Source organism: Rutidosis leptorrhynchoides, chromosome 9 (genome assembly GCF_046630445.1).
Source record: "Rutidosis leptorrhynchoides isolate AG116_Rl617_1_P2 chromosome 9, CSIRO_AGI_Rlap_v1, whole genome shotgun sequence".
NCBI classification, from domain to species: Eukaryota; Viridiplantae; Streptophyta; class Magnoliopsida; order Asterales; family Asteraceae; genus Rutidosis; species Rutidosis leptorrhynchoides.
In genome coordinates this window covers 287,390,463-287,410,930 of record NC_092341.1, presented here as the reverse complement: position 1 = coordinate 287,410,930, position 20,468 = coordinate 287,390,463, and the positions used below count along the sequence as shown (strand labels likewise).

Here is a 20,468-nt window from a genome sequence, read left to right as displayed (position 1 = left end):
CAAGTTAAACTTGTCCTTCTAGCAAAAGACATTCTATAAATATCTATTACTTGCTCCATACTCCATTCCTACTAGAAGATTTAATTAAGGCAACAGAATCTCTACGACTTGTTCACCAAGTCAAGCTCCCCACAATTTTTCCACCAAGTCAAGCTCCTTACGACTTGTGCACCAAGTCAAGCTCTCTTCGACTTGTTCTTTTGATCAAATTCTTCACACCTTTAACAATCTCCCACTTGAAGACTTTGAGCAAACTCTTCACTATAAAAAATTTATGCATTAACTTGTGATACATTTGTTGACTTAGTGATAGTTATTTTTAGAGAATGAGTAGTTACATTGAATGTACAAACATAATTAACATGTCTAAATATCTTAATGACAACTCTTAGGGTTGCCATTAGAAAACTTCTATTAATAATTCTGTAGATTTTAATCATCTCTAAAAGAATAAAAAATATATGTGATGCTAATGAAGCCATATATGGACCAACATCACCATCAATAAGAAGACTTGTTTTTATATACCCGGAAAGACATTTCTATAAAGAGGTCTTCCACTTTACTTAACTATAATAACATAATTCTAATTCTAATCAATAATAAGAATAATAATTTTTATTGAATATTACATGATGAAAGCTAACAAGTATACTTTTGGTTTATTGATTTCCATAGGAATCAATATAATATTGTTATCATACATAATAATTCTGTATCATAGTGGAAGTAATCAGTTTATAGAGAGACAGTGTTCTTTGAGTTGGAGTGAAAAAGCAGCAGCAGAGGCTGAAGCGGTTGCAGCCATATCGTGCTCGGGCCATGGCCGAGCGTATCTTGATGGTCCTGTTAATTACGAACAAAGTGAAGGTCAAGTTCGACCTGTTTGCGAGTGTTATGATTGTTATGGTGGTCTTGATTGCTCGATTTTGTCACCCGAATGTCCTGCTGATGCTGATAGGTACATAGATCTTTTTTTACTTGTTCATATTTGAATAATTTCATATTCAGTCAGTTGTATACTACTGTAGTATTTATGAGTTATATGATATTAACAGAGAACTAAACTCAATTATAGATAAACTCAAAGAATCTTCAAATTTACATTAAATAATATGTCACGATCAGTGTTTGATCAATGAATATTCGTAAACAGATATTCTATGATGAATATTCTTAGACAAATATTTATCGATGAAAAATATTACGTGTACGTTATATTCTTTTTTTTATCGGTGCTAGGTACATGTCCCATTTGTTATTTTTATAGTTATATTTAAGTTGTTAAATATTACTGTATTACAGTTTTAATACAGTATATAAGTTCTTAACTATTAGTAGTACATTTTAGTTTCAATTTTCAATCTATATCTCACCTTCAGTTAAAGTTTAAGATTCTAGCTTTATTCTTTATGGGTTAAGTAGTAGTTTTCATTGGTTTAGTTTTCAATTTTTTAAGTTTATTTAGTTTGGTTTTTTCATTTTTAAAAATTTTAGAATCAACCAGAAACTAATTTCAAAATATCATAACCGAAACCGGAAAAAAAAACGAAACTAAAAAGGAAATAAAAAATAATAATAATAATAATAATAATCATAACTTAACTAAAACCATCATAAATATCAATTTTAAATTCGACTTTTGATTTCTAAAACGGTTTAGGATCTATATACATTAATTAGCTAATATAATATTAGTCAAATTCGATTTTCGGTTTAACTGAATTCAAAAAAGTAAAATCGAAAACCGAATTCAAATTTGTACATCGAACGGAAAAACCGAATTCAACTCCGTTTTTATTTTTTTTTTATTTTCATCAGGTTCGGGTTTGAGTTAAATGGTTTAAAATCAGATATTAAACACCGCTAAGCACTGCAAATAGAAATATTTGAAAATGATAATACAGTAGGACACAAGTTGTTACTATCGTTATCCAAATGAGATGATAAATTATGATATGATGATGCAGTGGGGATCCTATATTCTTGGAACCATTTTGGATGGAACACGCAACTGAAAGTGCAGTGATGATATCAGGGTGGCATCGTATGAGTTATCGATACGTTGACTACACAACAATGTCATCAGAGTTAGAGAAATACATCCGTAAAATGCATGCGATCGTCGGGAATGCAATCACAGAAGGACGATATTTGGTATTCGGGATCGGATCATCTCAACTCCTTAATGCAGCCGTTTACGCCCTTTCTTCCGATAACTCTTCTTCGCCTTCCAATGTCCTCGCTACCATCCCATTCTATCCGGTATTTATATTTAATGCTACTAGGCCGAAGGTCATTTCTAGGGTCGTCCTGTTAGTTTTATGAACCCCATTTATTAATAAAATAATAATTAGTACCTTAAGTTTAGAGATTAATTGATAATGAATTGAAAAATGTTGACGTTGAAATCGAGGCGGAGACACGAAAGACAATTCGAGAATGTGTCAGCTATTTTAGGATTTATATATTTTGATTTTAATTTTTAAACCTTGATAAATAAATGGTCCAAATATATATAGTGTTGAGCTATATTTTTTTGGCTAATTTGAATATTGGGCCCTATACAAATGCACTGCATATCTTGCACACCCCAATATCTGACTATGAGATCCTTTTCGAAAGCGGACTCTTTACCTTCCGCTATAGGAAAGAGAACATCTCGGGACGACATTTCTTTGTCCTTTCTAGATGACATGTCGTTCGAAATGACCTTTCCGACGACATGTCGTCCCCAATTTGTCATTTATTCCAGGGTGAAGTACATCATACCACCCCATACCCCACACACGGGAGATTATGTATTGATTTTGTTATTGTTGTAATGTTATCTTTGAAACAATTAACTCTGGTCAGTCATATGCTATGATCATTTGTTGTTTCCTACAGATGTATAATGCTCAAACGGTCTTCTTTCATTCGGAGAATTTTCAATTTCAAGGAGATAGTAATACGTGGATATTGAACAACAATAACAACAATATTCCGACAAATAACAAGAATGTGGTTGAATTCGTAACTTCACCAAACAATCCTGATGGTGAATTGAAGACATCCGTGGTTCTTGGAGCAAAGACGATATACGATCATGCCTATTTTTGGCCACATTTTACACCTATCCCAAGTCCTTCAGATCGTGATCTCATGATCTTTACCCTTTCAAAACTCACTGGCCATGCCGGTACTCGTTTTGGGTACATACTTTATACGGTTAATAATTCATAACACGTGTAATGTAATGTAATACATATCGTCATCATAATCATCGTATTATATGTACGTATGAATAGGTGGGCGGTTATAAAGGATAAAGATGTATACGACAAGATGCTAAACTATATCTCAGTGGCTGATATGAGCATATCAAAAGACACCCAATTAAGAGTTCTGCAGCTGTTAAAAGTAGCAGTTAAAGATCACGGAAAACCACTTTTCGAATTTGCTTATGATAAAATGAGGGACCGTTGGGCGAGGTTGACTTCCGTATTCTCCAAGTCAACAAGATTTTCATTACAACATAGACATCCTCTGCACTGCAGTTTCTTCAACCAAACTAGGCTACCATCTCCAGGTCACTCATCTTAACTTACTTCGGTGTTGTTTGTATTTCATTTTTCAGATCTTATTATGTCTTATGTCTGTGCGCCCGCAGATGTTTGTTTTTCCGATAACATAAGATAAAACAATGTCTTCCTTTGTCTGCAAGTCTGCAGATTTAGAAATATGTTTCTCAATATTACAGAGAAAAAATAAACAGTTTTTGATGTTTGGCACTTTGGCCTACATTATCTCGAGACCACATCTTCTCTACTAATGTGGTTTACAAATCTTCGGACAAAAATATTTTAAAAATCAAACACCGCCTTCAGTTCTCCCATACAATGTATGAAATATGATGTTTAATAAACGTTATATTGTTAATTAAATGTAGCCTATGCTTGGGTAAAATGTGAGCGAGAAGAAGATCAGGATTGCGGGAAAGTACTAGAAACAGATGGAAAAATAAAAGGTCGTAGTGGAAGCATCTTTAGTGCAGGGGATCGATGTGTCCGGTTAAGTCTCATTAAGAGTCAAGACGACTTTGAGTTGCTTCTGAAACGACTCACACAATTAGTCGCTCTTGAAAATAATATCAATGGTGGCGCAGTACAGATAATGTGAATGGCTCATCAAATCGAACATTGATATAGTGTGTATTATTTCGACGAACATACAAGATTAAAAGAGACGGGTCGGTTATGTCTATTAACCGCTTGTGCTCGTGTAGTATAGTTAAGACTACAGGTGAACAAAAAAACCGGATCCGAAAAAAATCCGAAAAAAAATCCGAAACCGGATCTTGTCAGATCCGGATCCTGTCAGAACCGGATCCGGTTCCTGGATCCGATCCGGATCCGACCGGATCTAGCCGTTGCCCCAGAACCGGATAAATACCGGATAAAAACCGGATTTTATCCGGATTTTTGAAAACCGGATAAAAACCGGATTTTTTTTTTTTTTTTTTTTTTTTTTTTTTTGCTGTTCGAAAATCAAAAAAAAACTAGCCGTTTGGAGCGTTTTTTTTGCAGTTTTTTGAACTTTTTTTGACCATTTTACCCCTTCAAGTGTAGTATAAATAGATGGTATTGGGTTTTGGTTGAAAACACACCATCTAATTCTCTCTATTCTCTCTAAATCTCAAAAAACTCTATAATTACACTATAATTACTCACTAAACTCTACTTACTAATCCTATAATGGATAACTCACAAGCATCCGCTTCCGATGCCGCTTCCGTTGCCCAATCTTCACAACGTTATACCAACAACGATGTTCGTACGATCAAAAATACGAGTCGTAAAGGCGACGTTTGGGCTAATTTCGACTTGTGCGTGATGACCGATAATCAAGAAAAAGCTCGTTGCAAGAGATGTGGTAAGTTCCTAGGTGTTTCGGGTAACTCTACTTTAAGAAAACATCTTGCAAAAAGTTGTTCGGGGGCCGCTCAAGACCCGACACAACCTACACTTGGTCGGGATGGTTCGATTTTTGTATACGATCAAGAAGCTCTTCGTCAAGATTTGGCAAGGTTTGTCATTCAACAAGGGCTTCCTTTCAACCACTTCGACAATCCAAAGCTTACGGAGCTAATTCGCAACCGACTACAACCGCGATATGACAATGTAAGTCGTACTACTCTTAGACGTGACGCTTTTAAATTATGGAAAAAAGCTAAAAATGATATAATTGAAGGTTTTCGAACATATAAACATAAAGTTTCTATAACTTGTGATGTTTGGACCGCACCACACGGAACGACAAATTCTTATTTAGCCGTTACCGCTCATTGGTTCCATCCCGATTCGTGGTTATTAATGAAACGGACTATCGCTTTTAAATTATTTGCTTATCCGCATAATGGTAATAATTTAAGAAAAATTATACAAGACACTTTGACTGAATATAATTTAATCGATAAAGTTTTTACTATTTCGCTAGATAATGCTTCTAATAATACTAGTGCCATGGATATGTTAAAAATACGAATGCAACCGGTTTTAAATGGTGCGTTTATACATACACGTTGTGTTGCTCATATTATAAACTTGGCCGTTCAAGATTGTTTAACTTATTGTAGTTCGTTAAAAGATAAATTTAGAAAATTATTAGTAACGATATATCGTACGAGCAACGAACGACATAAAAACTATAAAAATTTTGTTAAAAATTGTAATGGCACTTGGTTAGGTCCTTATTTTGATAATAATACTAGGTGGAATTCTACTTGTCTTATGTTTGAAAATATATTACGACAAAAAGAAACTTTAATCGGTTTTAATAATAGACTAATTAGAAAGGGATATTCCGAACCGATTGATAACGACGAATGGGATGACTTGGAAGCATTAACAAATTTTTTACAAGTTTTTAAAGAGGCAACGACAAAAGTTTCGGGTGTTTATTACCCAACTAGCTCACTAGTTTTACAACAACTTTATATAATGACGGAAAAAATTAACGAATTTGCGAACTCAAATAATCGTATTTTTAGACAAACCGTTTTTCACATAAGAAAAAAACTAAAAAAATATTTTGGAACAATACCCAAAGTTTTTTTATTTGCGGCCGCTGTTGACCCGAAAATCAATTTTAGTGGGGTGGAACTTTTGATGACAACAATATATCAAAATTTGGATTGTATTCATGGTCCCGAAGACGCCGAACCCAACTATATAAACAACCAAATATTCGCATTTAATGACACCTTTGAGCAATTATTTTCAATTTATGCAACAACTTATGGTCGACAATCAAACCCAATTGTTGACCAATTTGAGAGCGGATCATCTTCTCGAAGGGCCCGAGACCTTAATATTACTCTTTTTAACCAATTACGTGAAGACGCTTCAAAACGTGCCCGAACATCGGCACCCACAAGCGAGTTGGGAAATTACAAAATTGGAAACTTTGCACTAAACATGAATCCCGAACAATTTCACAACTTTGATGTTTTGGCTTGGTGGAAAACAAAAGAAGACACCTATCCAATATTATCCGCTATGGTTCGTGACTTATTAGCCGTTCAAGCCTCAACCGTAGCTTCCGAATCGGCTTTTTCTCTTAGCGGTCGAATTATTTCGGAAAGAAGGTCAAGACTTACCCCCCAAGCCGTGGAAGTATGCGTATGTTTGAAGGATTATTTGGACGGGGTAGATAGGATACAAGATCAAACGTCATTAGAATGTCCGTTAGATAATGACGTTGAAGATTTTATAGAGATGGAAGAAATAGAAGCGGGATTATCACCTTCATCAACCGAAGGAAATACCGAGACCGAAGTGGAGGAAGGTGAATATGATCCCATTAACATGGAAGAATATATTGCAAATTACCAACGAACATTTGCGGTTGATGACCCCGAATTTGAAGCAAGTGAAGACTATTTCGAACGACGAAGGCAAGACGAGTAGTCGAGTAATGTATAATGGGTGATGGCAATGCCGAAGCTCAATATACTTTGCTCGTAATACATTATCGGGTGATGGCCATGCCGAAGCTCGAATAATGTATTAACTTTTGTATACTTATAGTTGTAACTTGTATCGTTCAAATAAATGTATTGTTATTGTTATTTATATTATCTTTAGTGGTTAATCATTTGAATAAAAATGTTGTTGTATTATTTATAATTGTTGTAGCGTTATATATTTTGTTTATATTGATTATATTATTGTTGTTCAAAAGTTATAAAAATCGAACCGGTAAAAATATAACCAGTAAAAAACAAAATCCGACAAAGATCTTAGTCCGAAAAAAATCCGGTCGAGATCCGAAAAAAATCCGATTCCGAAAAAAAATCCGAAAAAAAACCGACCCCGAGAACCGGATCCGGAACCGGAACTGGATCCGGAAAAATCCGGATTTTTTTTGTCCGGTTTTTTTAAATCCGGATCCGGTCCGGATCCGGTTTTTGTGCACCTATAGTTAAGACAGCTTGCTGGTTTGATATTGTTCAGGTAATCTTATCTCGTTGCCTAGCATGTAAAATGTACTATAATCTTGATTAATTAATTCACATGTGTAAGTAATACCTAATAGTTGATTAATTCACTACCCACATACTACCCAATTTTCAGTAACCAATAATAAGAATAAACGGTATCAATCGTATAAATTTATCATTCTGCACTACATTAAGATGCAAAATATATTATACAGATAGCAAGGAACATTTAGCTTCACAGGGATCTTCATATCAAATGGGAGAAAAATAACAAAGCATATGCTAAAAATATGATAATAATTTAATTAAAAGAGGATAAATCTTGTGTTGTGTAGGCGAAATTGCGACTATCAACTAACTCTCATCGATTCTATGCAATACGCTTAGACCTTATCACCTGTACCTGAAGTTTCCTTATTGGTTTTGGGAAGCGAATAGGCATGACGTTCTTTACCACCTGGTTTTGAAGATGCATTGCCATACCAAATCATGCCTACTATGGCTATTATCATCCCGACAACCACATGAAGATTCAAACCGTCTCGCCCAAAAAATGTGAACCCGAGAATCAAAACAAGTATGGTTTTCATGTGGCCCAGGACTTGAAAGGAAACAGCAGTGAATCTTCCAATGCAGATAAATTGGCTAAGATTTGTCCCTACTGCAATTGTGCAGGATATGAATATGAAAGCCTGTGCACAGGTAAATAAATCCATATTAATGGGTTGGACTTGCACTGAATTCCGTGATGAGCAATGATATCAATGTTACTGAATATCTAAAGATAAAAATAAATAAGTGTACTATTTTAAATTACAAGAAATGGATAACATCAGAAGCCAATGATTGTTGCAACAAATAGAAAGATAAAAAAGTAAGTGGACTTGTCAACCAAAATAAATGTAACATACCTTTACAGTGATGAAGGGGTAATAAGGTTTTTAAATATTCAATTAACATTGTTATCATCGCTCATCAGGGAATTACTTCAAATATGTCATGGTTTGTATTTACAATTTCCGGTGTGTATTCCGCGAATTGGTTACTTGATCAAAAACGAGTCCGTTGCAACAATTCTTTCCGCCTTTCATCATTTGAACTATTTATAAATTCCAAAGTTGATGGATATGTAAAGAAAGCAAAATCGGTGGAATAGGTTTTGGATACAATCACTCTTTCGTTAGCTTGATAGATTTACAACTTAAAAAGAATTATTGAACTGCATTCGAAGATCGAGTAGCTTCAAATGAACCTGGATAATCCTGATGTGATCGAAGACATTCGAGAAATATCCTATAAAATCATCAACAAATTACACTACATTGTAGGTTTCATCGAGATGCTTCAAGGCTTCACAGAGAAAATTTATTTGCTTGAAGCTTCTTTGTACCAAGGAGCATCTAAGTCCATTTGAAGTTTCTCAATCTTCTAATGTATTTCCATAATTGTTTCTAAGTTATAAATCTGCCAAGCTAACGAAACAGTGATAATTTCCAAAACATGTTCCACCGATTTTCCTTTCCTTACATATCCATTAACTTTGGAATTTAAAAATATGTGAAATTCAAATAATGGAAAGAAAGAAGTGATTATTACAACAAATTCGTTATTGGTCGAGTAACCAATTAGCTGAATAAACAACCGAAGTTGTAGATCTTACCCATTACGTTTTTTAAACACTCAATAAGTTCTAATTGAGTGATGATACAATGCTACTTAATATTTAAAGAGCTTATTACCCCTTCACTCCTTCATCATTGTAAACATTTATTTTGGTTGACAAATCTACACTTAATTTTTTATCTTTATATTTGTTGTAAAAATTGTTGGCTTATGATGTTATTTGTTTCTTGTTTTTATGACGAGCAATGATAACAATGTTACTGAATATTAGAAAAAGTATCCATCCTAGTAAAAGTATCCATCCTACGGCTCTAGTTATTGAGTCGACAACAAGCGTCGATTTATTGACGACTTGACTGACTCTTAGAGCCTAAAGTAAATTTCAAACAGGATTTAAAACCCATGGAGATTTGACTTTACCATTTTCATGGCGTCTCAATTTTATTTTTAATTTTATTTTATTTTTTAAAATTTTTTTTTACTACTTATTGGCCGGAGGTCCACTCGGAAGCAATCTCTCTAGCCGTCAAATAGAGAGTGGGATGATTTTTCTCTACTTTTGAGACTGTTTTCACTCTGGGTGGAGAAATGACTTGTCTTTATTCTCGGATAAGGGAAGGATTGTCTACATCTCACCTCCCCATACACCACTCATGTGGTATTGGGTTTTGTTGTTGTTGTTGTAAAAGTATCCATCCTGTTAATCGGTGATCTTACCAGGGTGGAAGTGTGAAACACCTTTTCAATTTTTAATAACTTAAAAGCGGACCGTGCAATTGGCTTGTTAATAGCCGAATGTTTGACAAGGTACATTAGCATTGCTATGTGATGACATCTATAGTTCACGAGAAAATAGAAATTTGGATATATTGAGGAAAAAATTGACTAATAATTCATTATGACAAAAACAATTCTGGTAACAACCATTCATGCAGTCTTGTAGTAATTCTTTTCTTTATTAGAAATTTTGCAAAAAAGGTTTTTTTCCTCTTTTTTTAGTGTAAGCAAAGTTTGAAAAACGTGACAATTTACTTTAACAATATCCCCTTCAAAATCAACTGAGCTATGCACGTAAATTGAACCTAGGATTCCTAAACTTCTTATCCCCTTGTTCTAGTCTAACCATTATTACTACTACTCCGTATTAGCATAATGCTTTTACTTAGGAGCATTGTTTTTCTTATCATGCTTTAACTATATGAATTTCTTGTATCTGCCAGTTATTTACAATGTACACATGTTAAATGTGAATGCTAAACCACAAATAATGTAACTGACAATAATCAGACATCAAAGTATATGATAGACCTGTAGATGAAATGATGGTACACTTACCATTGATGCTAGATCATATTTAAAAGCGTCTACTCTCTTGTTTGTCAACCAGTAATCCAGAAACGGCCCCAATAGTAGAAGAGATCCTGCCTGGATAGGTGCGGTATGGCCCAACAGATTGAAAGAACTTAACGAGTATTTCCTTTGAAGATAATGAACATACTGTACAATACAGAACAAGTTAAAAGTAAGACAACTTGAAAACTTAAATCACTATAATTCATTAATATCTAATATCTAATATTCTAATATAATTATAAGAAATGAAGTAAAAGAAGTATTTACATATTGTTGAAGAGCTGTAGTCCATACTGCGATAAAAGCAGCAACAAAACCTTTAGCATTAACACTAACATCAGTAACAGTGCAAACTGCAACACCTAGAAGAACAACCATTATGCTCAGTTTTGTGTCCCTTGAATACCGGACTTTATCAAACGCAACTTCGAACAAGCATGAAACCGGGATCATACTCAGCTTTGCTATCTGACATAAATGACAGTTAGAATAAAAAATTATATTATATAAATATAAATATAAATAAAGTAGACATAATTCAAAGGATCAGTTGGAAATGATATACCTGATAGAATCCAACTGAGTTCCACATCAGACTAACATTCATTCCAACAATGGAGAAATTAGCAAATAGGACAAACTTGATAAGTTCGGGAGTGGGCAAATGGGATGGTTGAATGTAACCCAGCCATCTAAGAGCAAGCGTCATCAATGTGGTAGTTACAAAATGCAATCCGGTTAACGTTGTTGCTGCATACATACAAACGTATATTATTATATAATATTTTTAGTAATAATATAAGATCAGAGATACAATAATACATATCGCAAATGCACTAGTAAAATATTAGTACCAAAAGTGAAACCATATGTGGCCATTAGTGCTTTATTGACGATGATGATCCCGACAGATGTAACTATATTGAACATCCATGCTGCAGCGTCTACTGCTGCCTTCTTATCCGCCTTACTCGATGGAGGCATATTCACTATTTATCGCTATTATACTTGAACTTATTTATTTATATATATTAGTGTTCCTTTTAACTCCTTCAAGTCACACTGATAATGATACTTTGCAATTCAATATTAGCTTCTGGCTCAGTATAATTTCTCCTGCAAAAAAAAGAACATACAAATATTTTTTAAAAATATAATCAAACACTCATTTTATAATGTAGCAACAATCACAATCACACTAAAGTATAAATTATGGAGATTGAATTTATATTGATATGGAGTACTACAAATTTAGCTTAGGGCATATACAGCAGGCTGCAATTTAATTAATAATCGTCAACAATTGAATGTAACAACAGCTAATGCGATTAATTCAACATAAAACTAATCAACAAATTGAGATTTAAACTGATATAAGTGCAGATCGATTGGTAATAAGATCGATGTAGATGTATATGTATATGTATATGTATATGTATATGTAAATGTATATACATACATTGCACAAATGAAATGAAATAAATTGGATCAAGCGGTTTTGTCATACAGAGAATTAGTTACAGATCTACAAACTTTTCAGTTTGATATGAGAATTTTAGTCAGTTGTATGCTTGATTGAATTGAATAACATGAAAATAGTAAATACGGACCTTTAAAATGAACAGAAGTAAATGAATCCGGATCACCGGAAAAGAAACCCTTAATTGCTTGTTTGCTTACTTATTGAGCAGAAACTGTTTAACGGTGTGTTTGTGCTCGCGTGAGAGCGCGTGGGGACTTTCGATTTGATAGACAGACAGACTTGAATGGAATTAGAAACGGAACTGAAATGTTTAGCCTTTAGAGGGTCAGGGTCAGGTTCAGGGTCAGAGTCCGACCCAATAGCACATATACACTTGGCCTCTCTTTTTTTTTTTTTTTTTAATCCTATGTTTTAAATTTTTTTTTTTTTTTTAAAAAACGAAAAACTTAAATATAATGTATCTACTTATCAAAAATGAATGGACCCTTCAAAATATACGAAACAATATCGACCCACAAAATAACGCCTGGCGCCTAGAAAGTCTAAAACAAACAAACTGATAACTATCTAAGAGCGAGTCGAAATACACACGGGGTAAACCGGAACTTAATACAAAGAAACTAACCAAACACCTAACTAAAAACACCGCACAAAAAGCATACCAAATAAGGAACAAACCACACCAAATGATAACCTATGATCATGCTTAAAAAAGTGTCTTCGACTTGCTTGAAAGTAACCGCCTTGAGCAGAGGCGGATCCTCCTTTGGGTGTAGGAGGGTCATGGTCATCCTAGAATTTTGGGCTACTAGTGGACTTCTATTAATATTCTATGGGCTAAAAACTTTTTTACTCTATTGGGCCATCCAAAACTTCATTTATGCATATTTTACTCTATTGGGTCATCCTAGAAAAAAATTTCACCTTCCGCCACTGGCCTTGAGAGTGGGGTTATTACATGTAAGATTGTGGCCGGATGGATCTTTTAATTTGTGAGACAATGACTTTGATATCGATTTCGTAGAGTCGATTCAAGACCTCTCTAAAAGAGACTCGGGGCGATGACTTTCTTGGATGTTCTCCTGCTATGGATCCGGATGTCGTCATATCGATATCTACCGTGTCCAGATTGTCTTCGGATATATCCTACTTATCTCGTACGAGGAAGAAGGTTACATATCAACAGGTGGATGACAAATTCCAAAGGCCGATAATGAAGACCAAAAAGTGAACACGTCTTGCAGATAAACAGCGCGGCAAGTGAGGGTTTGTTTGGTTTGTGTGTGTGTTTGTGTGTGTGTTGTTCGGTTGTTTGTTTCTGTGTACTTCAATTTGTAATCTTTGTGTTGATCTTGTTTCAGTTTGTGCGGGTAGTTGTTAGTTGTCTCGCTTTGTGTTTTGATTAAGTTTTATATGGTTTAGGCGAGTCTCAGTTTTAGATATATTTTAGATTCCTTGTGTTGCTTTCTACTTTCAAGGCTCGTCGAGTCTTTTATGCATTTCTCGTTTTTGATGCGCTTTAATTTTTCATGAAACTTTCTTATATATTTATTGTTATTTTTAATCATCTTAAAACACTGGCTAACTAAAAACCGTTCATTTAACCAAATATATATTATATATTAATTATATATGCATTAAATGAGAAAAAAAGAGTGCACCTAACTTATCTTTTAGCATAGACACTTGAAATCACATTTCTTTTACAAACATAAATATCATGCAACACCTCCCAGAAGGAGCACTTGTACGCACACACTTATTTCGCCTGTGATTTTCAAAACGCGTTTTGTCATTTAAGCATAAGTATTACCTTATAATCTTATGATCACTCATGTTAATAGGAGATGTGAGATTTGCATATAGTGTTACATATCAGACATGTGCTCTCTTTAAAAACCGTACTTTATCGCCGAGAGAGCTTCGGCCTTAGCTTTTGCAAAACTTCTTTTCCTTTCTTTTTTGCACAACATCTTCTGTTATAGTGTCCAAACGCGAGAGAACTGCATAATTTAATTAACTCGTTCACTCATTGTCGTACTTCTTAATATATATATATATAGCCAAAAGTTCAAACGAGAACCATAAAAAGGGGCGAGAACCGCGAGAACTATTAATTTATTAAGATTTTCACATGTGAACAAATTGAATCACCCATAAATGTTAATAGAGAGTAAGAATGGACATACAATAATTTGAAAAAACTTATAAATTACCTATAGAATCAAATATATAGTTTTCTGTTCACATGTGCATACTTAGTTGTGTAACATGTGAACACTTTATATAATTAATGTTAGTGCATATTTTGTAATCCCTAGTTCCATGAACTTTAACGTTTTATTCGATCATGTTGTAACCTGTAATATTGTTAAACGTTGATTGTCGATGTGTTATTTTATATTTGTAAACGTTTAAATATGATTCGTAATATTATTCGACAGTCGGCCGACTGACATGGTCAGTCGGCCGACTGTCATTCACTGTCGACCGACATAGGAACTGAGGTATTTAAGCCTAATTAATCTTCATTAATTAAAAAAAAACAACTCAGCACATAATACATACACGAAAACACTTCTTGGTCGAGTCTCTCTCAATCTTCATGTCCAAATACCACAGAATGTCAGTCTAGGCTTCGTGTTTATCAAGATCTAGTCTTGGTTTGACTTGTACGAACCCGAAAACCCATAGATATTCGTTTAAGCTCTTTCTATTGTTATTCCGCCTCTAGATCGTGTTAGGTTGATTCTAAGATCCTCTCTCAGCGTCTACAAAGTGGTATCAGAGCTATGGCTTGCTGAATCAATTGTTTTAAACGAGTTCTTGGTATATTTTTGGGTCAAAAAATTGGTTTTGGATTGAATTTTGTATACTTTTACGTTAAACCTTTGGTTTTGATTCTGGCTCTGAAAGAAACTACAGTCGACCGACTTAGGAGACAATCGACCGATTTTCGTGTATTTCGACCGATTGTCGTTAGTTCGACCGATTGTCTTTAAACCGACCAACATATGATAAACCGACCGACTTAAGTTGTAAACCGACCGACTTAAGTACTAAACCGACCGATTGAAGGAACATCGACCGATTGAAAAAGTACTACCATTTGCCTAAATGTAAACAGAACTTCGACCAAGTAATCATTGACAGTCGACCGACTGTAGTTGTTCATCGACCGACTGTATCTGTTCATCGACCGACTGTCACCAACAGTCGACCGACTTAGGATCATATTCAACCTTAATCAAAATTTAAAATGTCTGATCAGGCAATGGCAATTACTTCCGGTGTTCAAAACATTTTACTATCTGATAGTAGTGCCAATCGTGCTCCTAGACTTGATAATACAAATGATTACATTAGATGGAGGGCTAGGTTCATGAATTACATTAGAGGCCTTGATCCTAGAATGTGAGATTTGATACAACATGAATATAAAGAGCCTTTAGGTACTGATGGTAATAGTAAAAAGTATGAAGATTATAGCGTGACAGAAAAAGAAACATATGCCTTAGAATGTAGATGTTATGCTCAATTGACCCAGGGTTTAGACGGTGATATTTATCATCAATATCAAATGCACTTAACTTCATATTCTCTTTGGAATGCTATTAAGATAGGTGTCGAAGGAAATAAGGCGTATCGTGAAAAGAAAGCTAAAGTAATCAAAAGTGAATGGAAAAGGTTTGCTGCTCTAAGTCATGAAACGTTAGAAGAGACAATCATTCGTTATCGTCATCTTGTCTCTGAATTGGGTAACTTAGGTGTAGAAGTTACAGAACAGAAAGCTATCAAACAATTAACAGATGGTTTACCACACAAGTGGGATGCGTTTATTGAACAGATAGAAGACAGAGCTTCGTCTGCTGGTGAATCACTGACCCTAGATAAATTCACATCAAAATTGATGGTAAAGGACTTGGATATGGAAACCAAGAAGAAATGTCTTGAGGGTCAACAGAGTCCTATAATTTACAAAGCTGGTACTTCTGGATTGAGCAATGTTCATGCTCCCTTACAAACAGCGTTTGTTTCTAATGATAGTGCTATAAATAGATCACAACCTGCTCAAAATGTGATGTTTCCAACCCAAGTAAATAAGCCTAGTAGTACAAATCAGTCCACCATTAGACAGGAGCCAAAAACTATAGTTCTTAACACTGAGAATTTAAGAACTAGGCCCCTTTTAGTTGTAGAGGAAGATATGGCTTTAGTTGCTTTGGTAGTTAATTCTTATAATGAAATGGTTGGTGGTCAAATTGGTAATGCCCATTTAGAAGCAGAAGATTATGAGCAGATTGATGAGGATGAACTTGAAAAGATGGATATCCTCTGGGCTATGGGTAGTGTGATTAGACGAGCGAAGAAATTTCTGAAAAGGACAGGTCAACAGAGCTTAGGTGTTACTAGAGATACTAAGTTAGGTTTTGATATGTCAAAAGTGAGATGTTTTAATTGCAATGAGTTAGGACACTTCAAAAGAACATGTACCAGGCCACAGAAAACTGGTTTTCACAACCCATTTCACAATCAGTATAATAAGACAAAGGTTAATGTGCCAGTTGAAACAACGAGCGGTGATACTATCAGAAATGATAAAGCAAAAGGCTTAATTGCAACATATTCAGACGAAGGTTGTGATTGGACAGTATTTGCTGATGATGAAAATCATGCTAACGTTGTTAGAATGCCTAAGACCGAAGAAGAAACTGAAAGTGAGAAACAAGAAAGAGAGAAAGCTGGTTGTATTGGTACTGCGAATGAATGCATGTGTTACATCTGCAAGATGGAAGCAAGAATTGAGCGAACTTATGCAATGATCAGATATGTTAGAAGAGGTGTTCTTAACAAGAGAGTGTATGAGAAGTTCAAGTACGCAATGCACAATGATGGAGATGTATGGACGGATTACAGTAGTTCGTCTTCATCAGATGGAGAAACTATTGTAATAGATGATGTCAAGATTTCAGTTGAGTTGAATAATTCTGACTGTTCCAGTTCTAGTTCAGAATCTGAACCTGAATCAGAGACTGAAGAAAAGCAGTATGCGTTCATGGCAAACACATCAAGTGACTCTAAGGTACAAACTGAATTTCCTTTGGTATGTAACGATTGTGCTGATCATAAGTTAGAAATTGCTAAACTTGAATCCATAGTTTCTAAGCTGAATGATATCCCCTTAGGATGTATATACTGTCCCGAAGTAAAACAGGAACTTAGGATTGTTAAAGCAGCTTATCTTGAGGTAAAAGGCCTATACGAGACTAATTTAACTCAGTTTAACAATAAAAAGGAATTTAGAGAGACAATCAAAACTCTAGAAAATCAAGTTCATGATTTAAGAGCTACAATTTCAGGTGACCAAAAGGCCATAATGATGTACTTAAATCAACTTGAATGTGCTAAGAGAGAAAAGGAAGAGTTTAAGATTAAGTATGAGTCAGAAAAGGCTAGAAATGACACTTGGCAGCGAATGTCATATGTCATTGACTATACTGTCTATAACAAGAATGATGGTAAAAAGGGTTTAGGTTATAAAGAGTGTCCTCCTCCTCTTAGGAATGAGTACATTAATAAACCTTCTGATTCTTGCCTTAGTGAAATCCTAAGTGTTAAGCCTGTAGAGAATGAAAAATCAGATAGCACTAAGCCAATTGTTGAAGACTTAGCTGAGGACAGTAAATCTGATTCAGAGTATGAAAAAGTTTCAGAGTTTGTGACACCAAAATCCAAACCAATTACTATCCTGAAAAATCCATTGAATGCTAGTAAGGCTAGTGAAAGCGGACAACCCACACCTAGAAAACAAGTAAACTCTAGGAACGCTAATGGAAAGAAAATATTTCAGACACCTGTCAAGTATCAGCAGGGACTCAACCTAGATAAAGAATATGTTCTTACACAAGCACCTAAAGAACTATTTAATAAAAGGAGCCCTAATACTAACAATGTGCCTAAATATGTGCATCCTAACCGTCGACCAGGCTTGAAACATCATGTTGAGAAGCCTATGTCACCCATGAAACAGTCTTTTCCCAATAAGCATCTGAGTTCAAAAACACGTACAAAAGAAACTCAAAACTGTAATAAATGTGGGAAAAAGGGTCATTGTGCTGTTAACTGTCAACAGCGTTGGAAAACACCAAAAAGAAAATCTGACACTGAAACGAAAACTACACACTATGCTTCTAGTTCCAGTTCCATAGGTACTTCAAGTAATAGTTCAAAAGGTTTTTATAAACCAAAGTCAAATTCTATTGCTAATTCATCCACAAGGGTACAGTCAGGTGTGAATAAAATTTTTCAAACGAATGACTATTATGAGAAATCTGTTGGTAAACGTACCATTTGGAAGCCTAAAACCGAGACAAAGGTTGTTGACAAGTCCAATGATCCATCGGGATCAAAGGGTCAATGGATGGATGTGCAAGTTATTGGTGTCGATGGGAAACCCACTGCCATTCGGGCATGGGTGTCCATCTCAAACTAACTTCTTTTCTTGTTGTGCAGGTCGCCTACGATCCGAGTAGAAATACCTGGATTGTTGATAGTGGGGCGTCCCGGCACATGATAGGAAATATGTCCTTACTTTCTAATGTCAAATCAGTAAATGGAGGATCTGTTTCTTTTGCAGGAGATGAAGGAGGTTTTATTACAACTCAGGGTGTGATTGCTAATGCTAATGTTAGTTTTGATAAAGTGAATTTTGTGAAGCAGATGTCAAATAATCTGCTGTCAGTTTCGCAAGTAGCAGATAAAAAGCATAAGGTTGCTTTTGATGATCAAACATGCTATATTTTGAAGAAAGAGTATGTAATACCGGAAGAGATGATTCTTATGACAGCTCCCAGAAATAAAGATTTGTATATTTTGGATATGTCAACAGCCCATGTTAAAGCTGCAACAGGTCATCAAGCTTTCATATCCAAAGCTACAGAACAAGAATCAATTTCATGGCACAAGCGTATGGGTCATTTGAGCTTGAGAAAGATGAACAATCTTGTTCATAATAATATGATTGAGGGAGTAAATGTTAAGAGTTTTCAAATTCCTGAAGGATGTCTTCCGTGTAAGAAAGGGAAACAGACTAAAAAGTCACATGCAACAAAGAAACATCATTCAATTGTTGTTCCTCTAGAGTTGTTACATATGGATCTTTTTGGTCCGATTAATCGAACAAGCATCTCTGGAGATTCATATTGTTTGGTGGTGACTGATGAATACTCACGATACTCTTGGGTAGTGATGTTAAAAAAGAAGTCTGACACGTTTGACAATATAAAGTTGTTGTTTTTGAAGCTGGAATCTTTGTACAAGTTAAAGGTTAGGAAGACTCGAACAGATAATGGTACTGAATTCAAGAATCAGCAGATGGAGAGTTTCTGCAATGAGAAAGGCATTCAACAACAGTTCAGTCCAGCTTATACTCCGTAATCAAATGGTGTTGCTGAAAGACGTAACAGAACGTTAGTAGAAACTGCGAGAACTATGTTAGCCGACTCAAGTTTACCGGTTAACTTCTGGAGTGAAGCTGTGGCTACAGCATGTTATACAATGAACCGATTGTTAGTAGTCAAAAGACATGGAAAAACTTGCTATGAATTGCTACATAAAAGGAAGACTAACATTAAACATTTCGAACCCTTTGGTGCACCGTGTTCAATCATGATACGAGATACTGGAGGAAAATTTAATCCTAAGGCTGTTCTTGGTATATTTCTTGGTTATGGGAATCCAAACAAAAGAGTTTTCAACACTGTATCTAAACGTGTTGAAGAACATTTCGAAGTAGATGTTCAAAGAAATGCTGCTATTCTTGCTGGGAAAGGTTTTTCATGGCAGTTTGACTATGAAAATTTGTTTGATTCTTTTGGTCTTCCGTCTGTTGCTACTGATGATGAAGTTATTGCAAGATTACTGAATGAAATGCAGACGTCTCCATCACAAATGGTTCCGAAATCTCAAACGGCGCCACAACATCACCCAGTGCCGCAACAACAACTTGTTCAAGATGATGAAGAATCCGGTGATTATCAAGATGATCCATCTTATGATGGATCTGATTCTGAAGAGGAGTCACAACCTATAGACAGTGGCGAAAGTGTTCATAATCTGCCACAAATTGTAGAAGTTCAGGAAGAACAACCAGAACCTGAAGGTGTTCGTAGATCATCACGAACAGTTGGCCTACCTCGACACTTAGATGATTTTATTGTTGATTCGAAAGGAGTTTCTGGAGCACCATCAAATGATGCCTCAACGTCTGAAAATCAGAAAGCTTCAACTGAGAATGTTAAGCAAGCTTTCTATTCTTCACTAAATAGGTCAGGCAAACTCTTCTTACATGCATATTCATGCTTTGTGTGTCAAATTGAACCAAATTCTGTTGAGGAAGCTCTTCTTTATGATGATTGGGTAAATGCCATGCAAGAAGAGCTTTTGCAATTCAAGCATTTAGGAGTATGGAAACTAGTGACTCCGCCTCATGGTTGCAAACCTTATGGGCTTCGATGGGTATGGAAG

General features: G+C 35.1%; 2 protein-coding genes across 2 annotated transcripts; one reads left to right on the top strand and one right to left on the bottom strand.

Annotated features, from left to right (window-relative positions):
* The first annotated feature begins 571 nt into the window (after nucleotides 1–571).
* LOC139868837 (tryptophan aminotransferase-related protein 4-like) lies at nucleotides 572–4,161 on the top strand. Its single transcript, XM_071857180.1, has 5 exons — nucleotides 572–961; nucleotides 1,971–2,265; nucleotides 2,890–3,194; nucleotides 3,291–3,571; nucleotides 3,932–4,161. The coding sequence occupies exons 1-5, from the start codon at nucleotides 633–635 to the stop codon at nucleotides 4,159–4,161; spliced, it is 1,440 nt and encodes a 479-aa protein (XP_071713281.1). The 5' UTR covers nucleotides 572–632.
* Nucleotides 4,162–7,669: 3,508 nt separating this feature from the next.
* LOC139866538 (UDP-rhamnose/UDP-galactose transporter 6-like) lies at nucleotides 7,670–12,207 on the bottom strand. The gene is made up of 6 exons (XM_071854792.1): nucleotides 12,070–12,207; nucleotides 11,314–11,575; nucleotides 11,025–11,209; nucleotides 10,727–10,927; nucleotides 10,442–10,603; nucleotides 7,670–8,175 (listed from the first exon to the last, which is right to left on the bottom strand). Exons 2-6 carry the CDS (start codon nucleotides 11,441–11,443, stop codon nucleotides 7,867–7,869), a joined length of 987 nt encoding a protein of 328 aa, XP_071710893.1. The 5' UTR covers nucleotides 11,444–11,575; nucleotides 12,070–12,207; the 3' UTR covers nucleotides 7,670–7,866.
* Between the last annotated feature and the right edge of the window lie 8,261 nt (nucleotides 12,208–20,468).

Coding starts and splice junctions, on each gene's coding strand:
- LOC139868837 (XM_071857180.1), top strand. CDS start 633: ATGATGAAAGCTAACAAGTATACTTTTGGTTTATTGATTTCCATAGGA. Junction 2,266..2,889: donor CTACCATCCCATTCTATCCG/GTATTTATATTT, acceptor TGTTTCCTACAG/ATGTATAATGCTCAAACGGT. Junction 3,195..3,290: donor CATGCCGGTACTCGTTTTGG/GTACATACTTTA, acceptor ACGTATGAATAG/GTGGGCGGTTATAAAGGATA.
- LOC139866538 (XM_071854792.1), bottom strand. CDS start 11,443: ATGCCTCCATCGAGTAAGGCGGATAAGAAGGCAGCAGTAGACGCTGCA. Junction 10,928..11,024: donor ACTCAGTTGGATTCTATCAG/GTATATCATTTC, acceptor CATTTATGTCAG/ATAGCAAAGCTGAGTATGAT. Junction 8,176..10,441: donor AATATGATCTAGCATCAATG/GTAAGTGTACCA, acceptor ACCTGTGCACAG/GCTTTCATATTCATATCCTG.